We start from the raw sequence: 7,902 nt of genomic DNA on the forward strand, positions 1-7,902 counted from the left end.
GCTCGCTTGATAATCCATCCACCGACTTTCACAACACAACATAATATCACTGTGTGTGTGTGTGTGTGTGTGTGTGTGTGTTATAATACTCAGTTCTCTCGTTGTGATTGCTCAGAACGAAACAAATGTAATGAGACAACCATTTAATAGAACTTAGTGCAATTTTCAAAAAAACATAATCTCGTGGAAATACATTATAAAAAGAATCCAACAAATAATCGTGTCCGTCTGGATGATTCTGTATTTTTTTGTTTGTTTATAAAAAGCAGCTCTTTCAGCAGATTGTGGAAAATCACTGCTACTTCAAACATACATAAACACTTAAGTGCCCTTGAGCAAGGCCCTTTATCCCCTACCGTTCCAGTAACAAGCAGTCCTGGGTGTGGTGGTGTCTCGGTAGTTGGGTAAACTGTGGTTTTCAACAATAATATTGAAGTTTCACACCCAAAAAAAAGTACCCTTACTAAAGTACTAGACTCAAGTACAAAGTACTTCACTCTCCTATTTCCATTTCATGCCACTTCTTATTTCTACCTTCCTAAAAAGAAAATATTCCCCCCTGACAGCTTTAGATTCAAGTTACTTTACAGATTAATATTTCACATACAAAACACATGATTTATAAAATATGATGCACTGTTATTGATTAAATTATACATTATATTACATTAAAATGTATAAAAATAGCTCCAACTACAACAGTAAAATTGTAGATAATTTTACACAAAGGGTCTGAATAATCCTCCACTAGTCGACACAACATAAACATTCTTAGTGGGCCCCTGTGTATTTCCTGTCCCAGTGTTTGTTAATGCAGTATAGCTGACAAGAAGTAAACTTGGACCAAAGCTGTACCGATCCATTTCGTACCCCCAACTTGTGGGTTATGGAGCGACAGAAAGGGAAGGGACATTTGCTTCTGTAGTTTGTCCTTGTCACAATGTCTGCCTCAGTTGTTTTAATGTCACTCAGTCTGTCCCTTTGTCCCTGTCTCTAGCCACTTCTCACTTTCCCCCCTGGCTCCACCATGATTTTCCTGGACCTGCCGCTCCCCCATCCATCCACCGGATGCCCTCAGACTTTTCCACCAGTGTCAGTCACCTGACTCTCTCTCATTCACGCGCCCACCTGTTTCCACTTTCCCTCATCAGCCTTGTCAGTACCGGCCACCTTTACACCAGCCAGTTGCCAGAGTGTCATTGTTGCTGTACGTCCTGTACTCTGTAACCTGGAATCTTAACTTGAACCCTGGGACCTGTAACTGTCCAGTATCAGTAAGCGCTTATATCTTTAATTTATCAATAACTCAATGAACTGTCTGCCTTGATTGTCTGCGTTTGAGCCCAAATTCACCGCCTGTGACCGTCCTTCAGACTGCTCTTTGAGCTGTATTCACTGTGTTTGCTGGTCACACAAATTTCTCGGTCGAGTCTAAATATTTCACGCCTTTCGCGTCTAATCGCGTCTTTGCATTGACTTTGAATGTAATCTCGTCCCACGAAAGATTCGCTTCGCTGAAAATGTCTGAAAATTTGGTTTAAAAAAGGATTTAGGGTGTAGTTCAGTTTTTATATTATTGAATTTTTCCAGTTTAGTTCATCAATAAAAGAAAGAAAACTGAATCTAACACAGATTTCACTTCTTAATATAACTTTTTTTTGTTGCGTATTCATCCCCAGCTTGGCTCAAAACTCAAACCCTGGCTGCAGCAGCAGCAGTTCCCTTCACACTGAGCTGCGGAGGAAATGGGACCCCTAACCCTGGCAGAGTTAGTATCGCACTTTACCCGCCGAGCATCACTGCAATTAAGTTAAATGGGCACACAAACCATATTGCTAATGTTTTCATGAAGCCAGACCCCAGAGAAGTGTGGAGATTGCAGAATCCATCAGTGAAATTGCACGCTGACATGCCCCACTAAGTTTGACTGCACGATGGAGCTCACTTATCCAAAAAGCATCCAACATACAGACATGTCCAAACGCATGACGCGACATCAGACAGCCGCTGACAGACAGCAGCTGTTTGTTCCATGTTGGAGAATAATAATCCACGCTGATAGCGGCACAATCAAATGTTTTCCTCCGACTGGATTTTACAGCCAACAAATGACAGTTTGTTAAATTTAGACTGAAAAGGCAGCAGAAGGGGATTTTACTGCCAAATGGTGATTTGTTTTTACTGAAAAGCCGGCAATAACTCCATTCTGTCATCTGTACAAAAGTCCTTATTAACAGTCGTTTCATTATGTGCTCAATAGACTTTGTCCAGTAAATCCTAACACGGAGAGAGAAGTTTAGTTTTCTGTGACAAAGAAGCTAAAATGATGTTGCTCACTCGTCAATCGATTAAAAGAATGTTTTCTCTGCAAAGCGTGAATGTTTTCCTCGTGAGCAGCAGCATTTCTATGACTTCATTTCAACCGCTCATATTGAAATGTTGTTAGATAACGTAGATAATTAGAAACCTCAACCAAATTTAACCCTGTTTCACTTCAGATGTTTAGCTCAGCGTCTCACCACCCGTTTCGTTATGTGAAGGTCAGGACGTGGTTAGCCTAGCTTAGCATAAAGGCTGAGAGTGGTATCAATTCTATCCTCTTAGCTTAATTTAACTTTTTCGTGGAGACCCAATGTACTCGCATGAGGCAGGGGGAGCTTGATCGAGGGTTTAGTCAAACATATTACAACATAACGACGTTTCTCATCCAACTTACAGCTCACCTGGTCAACGACAGACTCAGTCACTGGAATGCACTGGAATTCGTGTTTAACAAATGCAAAAACAAGCCAGGTTGTACACAGCTGCCACTAAGGAAGTCATGTGATGTAATATTAAGAGCGACAAAGTCCGGTCGGCGTTTGATTGACAAGTCAAAAGCACAAAACTTTCACCCACGAGGCTGCTGTTCGTTTCCAGTTTGAAACCAGAAGTCAATTTATTGACTTATTTAAAGATACTTTTGTCTCGTAAATTAAGTAAGGATTGTGCGGAATTTAACTTAGTGCGTAATGTTTTCCTAAACTTCACCAAGTAGTCTTGTTGGCTAAACAACAGTTTCTGCACTGGCAGCCCTGTCTCCTCAAAATGACGTTCCCATGCAACCAAGCAATGCTGGGAATTACTTTTGGAGGGAAACGTATTTTGTTGTGGATTACGTTTGCTTTTGACGAGTCACATATAGGTTTGAAATTAGTCTGCGGAGGTCTGCATAGGGAGGAAGTGGATGATTCAAAAAGCACAGGACTTTCACCCAGGAGGCCTCTGTTTGTGTCCCGTGTACACAACCAAGTACTATTGTTGCATTTTTGTTTGTCTTGTTTTGTTTCATTCTCATAGTTATTTTAGGCCAAACCATGATGTTTTTTACAAACCTAACCAAGTAGTTTTGAAGCGTTTTTTATTTTGTTTTGTTTGGTAACCACATCTTTTAAACTGTTCCGCAAGCACAAGACTTTCACACAGGAGACCGCTGTTTGTGTCCCGTGTTAAGGAAGTCTTGTTGCCTAAACATAACCATGAACTTTTGTTTTGTTTCAACTTTGTTTCAACTTTGTTGTCATTTTAAGCCAAACCGTGATGTTTTTTACTAACCTAACCAAGTAGTTTTGAAGCTATAAATCCATTCTCACTACACGGTCAAAAATGTATATTGACTCCAAACTACGAAGACTTCAATGACTTTGTACAAAATCTTTATTTGTCATCATCGCCATGAATAACAAACTAAACTTGTATTTTTGCGCTTTATAACAGAATGATAGTAAAAACCTTTATAGGTCAGCTATAAAACGTCATGCAAACACAACATTCTTACCAAACGTAAACATGTGTCTCTTACAGAGGTTTCCACTAACACGATCTAGAAAACGTTTTCACACAAAGACGGCGTTTTAAGAACGTAGACGACTCGATGCAGAACTTGAGTAACTGTTGGACGAAGACGGACTGCAACAGTCACACAAGAGACGTCTGCCGTTTGAGAAAAAGAATGCCGCCTTCTGCTGGGACAGCTGGCGTTAAAGTACAGCTCGTTGTTGGATCCGGCGGAAGCATTAGCTAAGTGCATTCTGGTCCTAAAAGAGTGGGATTTGAGTAATGAGTTTTCAAAGAGGACGCAGTTTTTCGCTCCAGCGCTGATTTACAAACAAAACAAAAAGGCCAATGGGCCATTAATGAAAGTGGAATAGGCTTAGCGCACTTTGAATAACCATTGGACTTAATACAAAAGCCATCACGGAGTAATCTGCAGCATTTACTGAGGATTAGCATGCGGAGAACAATGACAGTTTAATCCTAAAATGCTGACCTGTTGCCTAGACGACTGTAATTATGATTACCAGAGCTCATGGTGTGACGTTTCATTTATGCTCACACGTTAAACACACATTAAACAGAGAGGGAACACCAGTTGAGCTTCTCATCTACTTGTGTTGCTCTTTTTGAACACGGTGTTTGTGAATTTTGGGCAGATGAAATGAAATAGTACAGTTTATTTCTGGGAGCAAAGGAGATGCACGTCAACTTTCTGCATAACTTTCTGTTAATACGCTTAAAGTTGCTTTAATGTCTTTATATGAAGTCGTCAGTTGAATATCGTAATTCTGTTATTTTACAGTTCTTGGTTGTAAATTGTTCTCCTCCTGCTTCTGTTAACGTGCTGAGGTTCCTCCCAGTTCTGGTCGTTAATGGCAATGCTGCTCCTGATCCATACTTTCATATCTTGTGGTGAAAGACGAGTACATTTACTCAAGTACTTTACTTAAGTACGAATTCTAGGTAGTTGTATATTACTTGAGTATTCCCATTTCATGTTACTTTCTACTTCTATTTCATTCCATCTCAGAGGTAAATATTGTACTTTTTACTGTACTACATCTCAGAAGTAAATATTGTACTTTTTACTGTACTACATCTCAGAAGTAAATATTGTACTTTTTACTGTACTACATCTCAGAGGTACATATTGTACTTTTTACTGTACTACATCTCAGAAGTAAATATTGTACTTTTTACTGTACTACATCTCAGAAGTAAATATTGTACTTTTTACTGTACTACATCTCAGAAGTAAATATTGTACTTTTTACTGTACTACATCTCAGAGGTACATATTGTACTTTGTAGGCCTACTGTACTACATCTCAGAGGTACATATTGTACTTTTTACTGTACTACATCTCAGAGTAAATATTGTACTTTCTGCCTCAGCTTTGAGCTCTAATTAGCAAATGTTAGCATGCTAACATGCTAAACTAAGATGGTAAACATGGTTGACATTATGCCTGGTAAACAACAGCATGTTAGCATTTAGCTTAAATAACTACTGCGCCTATGTACAGCCTCCCAGAGCTTTGCTTTTCTAACTCAAGGGTCTGAGGATAAAGAGCATATCGGTCACATGTAGCTGACTCCTGATCCACCTTCACCACCGATCATCTTTAAGTTGGTGCCATATAAACAAAGTTTCATTGCAATACAAAATGATTAGGAGCTACGACTTGCAGTTTTATGCAAAGTGGAGTTTTGATTCTGTAACAGGTCAGAGTTCAGCCTCAGTGACCGCAGCAAAAGCTGCAAACACACAACTAAAGAGCAAATGTCAAACATTTACATAGAACATGTTTCATTTGTTATACAAAACTGTTATTATTTGGTTCTGATGACGGAGGTTTGACTCAATAACAATAAGGTTATTTCTGCCTCCGAAACATCATAAAGTATAATTATGTCAAACACACTTATGTTGCTATAAAAATGACTGGGAGAAGATTGAAGGGATTTTAACTCTCACCAGACTGTAGTTTGATAACATTCAACTCTTTCTGAATCCACTTATTGAAGGTTTCTTTTTAAAAAAGAATCCAAATTCAGCAAATACAACAATAAAACTGTAACTCTACATAAGAACATTATAGTAGAACTATAAAAATGCCGTAAAGTCTCTTAAGACACAAAATAAACATGGAATATGAAGAGGGTGATTTTAAAGATGCCAAAGAAGATTAAAATAAATCATTAGACCCAACACATTATCAGCATTAAGTCAGCATCACAGTGACAGTAACATAAACTTCACCAAAACACACCTGCTGTACTAACCTTTGCCTTTACACCTCCTCCTCCTCCTCTTCCTCTTGGACTTTCCCTTCATGTCTCGCTCTGACCTCTCCATGTCTCTGCTGCACGTCCCAGCATGCACCGCTGCCATTCAGGAGATTCCTTCTTCTGTTAATGTTTTCCAGTAGTTTGTGCTCTTTCTTCTGCTTCTTCTTCTTTTTATTCTTCTTCTTCCTGTCTGAAGGAAAACCGTTCAGGGAGGATGGAGAGTGCAGCTCTGCAGCGGGAAGCCCTCCACAGTGACTGCCCCCCCGCTGCTGCCGGCTTTAGGAGGCAGGCGGCTGTTCAGACTGTGACATCATGAGGAGAGAGCTCTGGTTCAAGCTGTGATTCAGCATCACTGGTGCAAAGTCACTCAGTTGTTAGCGGCTTGGCTCAGCAGGAGGTTTGCTGGTTTTATTGGTCCACTAGACTAAAGTATGTCAGCAATCATACAATGAATTATCATAACATTCTTTACAATCACGGTCCTCGGAGGATGAAGCCCACTGGCTCCTTTAACTTTTCCTGCAGCGCCACTCTGAGGTTCACATTTGTGCTTTTTTTTGTGAGCTGTTTTAAAAACGAATGGATGGACTGCTGGGGTTCCAGTTTAGACTCATGACAGTTAAACAATTAGTGTACGAATAACATGACGATTGTTAAGTCATTTTGCTCGCTATAAGAACGCTGTTCTTGCTTGTTTGTGAGGTGTCTTCCTGTTACGTTGTTTCTGTAAATATTTGACTTAGTTTACTTACTTTAAGTCCAATTAAAGTCCATAAGTAAGTGGGTTTGTTGCTTGGCGTTACTGTAGTTTTGCCTCAACATAAACTTGTCTGTTTCACGGTAACAACGTGGCGTAAATTGGAAATGTTGTAATATTTACACACCTTAGGTCTAAATATTCAGATCCTTTACGTAAGTTAAAGCACTAATAACACACTGTGAAGATACTCTGTTGAACTGTTACTCAAGTAAAAGTATGTAAGTATCAGGAAAATGTATTTGAAGTATCAAAAGTAAAAGTACTCAATGCAGAAATATATCTGTGGCTATTTTGACCAACAAATAGTACAAAATAAAAATAAATAAAATCTATCAATCTGAGATGTAGTGGAATATAGTGGCATGTAAAGAAAATACTAGTTAAGTACAAGTACCTCAAGTTTCAACTAAAGCACAGTACTTTGTGTGAATGTACACACATTCCACCATTGAACACAGTCCTGGTTTTACTATCATTCATAACACTTATGATAACTCACCAAGTTAATACCGTAGATTTATTTATTTATTATGCTACTTTCACACACTTTTACACTTTTATCAAACATCAAAGCACAGAAATGTGTGTTAGAAAGATGCTCCAGCTGTGTTGTTTCTGCAGCAGCAGGAGACAAACTGAGCTTCAACAGCCATGCAACACTTTTATCTCCTTTGTCTCTCCTGCTTTGTCTGCAGGCTGCAAAAATACAACACGATGGGGGATTTAAAATGCTTGCATTACGATGAATAAATCAAATATATATAGTTATGTATTGTGATTGTTATATGCATTTAATGTGAAAAACCGTGCAGCCAAAGTTAGTTTAAACCACAGACGTTTTAAAAAACAGTTGAGATCCGAAAGATTCCAAAAACACCAAATATGTCAAGATATATAAAATCATACAGAAGTCATGTTTAAGTGCTGGAATGATAATGGAGTTGTTGTAATGCTTTAATCAGTGTATTCAGTGAAGAGCTGATTATATGTAGTGTGGTATAAGATTATTTTAACAACTTTACAGCAACAAGAAA

General features: G+C 38.8%; 1 protein-coding gene across 1 annotated transcript in view; it reads right to left on the bottom strand.

Moving 5' to 3' along the window:
• LOC142955961 (double-stranded RNA-specific editase B2-like) overlaps nucleotides 1-6,736 on the bottom strand; it is an 80,366-nt gene extending 73,630 nt beyond the window's left edge. Inside the window, exon 1 of the mRNA XM_076097228.1 lies at nucleotides 6,103-6,736. Within this exon, the coding sequence (XP_075953343.1) occupies nucleotides 6,103-6,211 (109 nt within the window). The 5' untranslated portion in view covers nucleotides 6,212-6,736. The remainder of the gene's footprint in view (nucleotides 1-6,102) is intronic.
• Between the last annotated feature and the right edge of the window lie 1,166 nt (nucleotides 6,737-7,902).

Source organism: Anarhichas minor, unplaced genomic scaffold (genome assembly GCF_050575085.1).
Source record: "Anarhichas minor isolate MPS153535 unplaced genomic scaffold, ASM5057508v1 ptg000024l, whole genome shotgun sequence".
In the NCBI taxonomy this organism is placed as follows: Eukaryota; Metazoa; Chordata; class Actinopteri; order Perciformes; family Anarhichadidae; genus Anarhichas; species Anarhichas minor.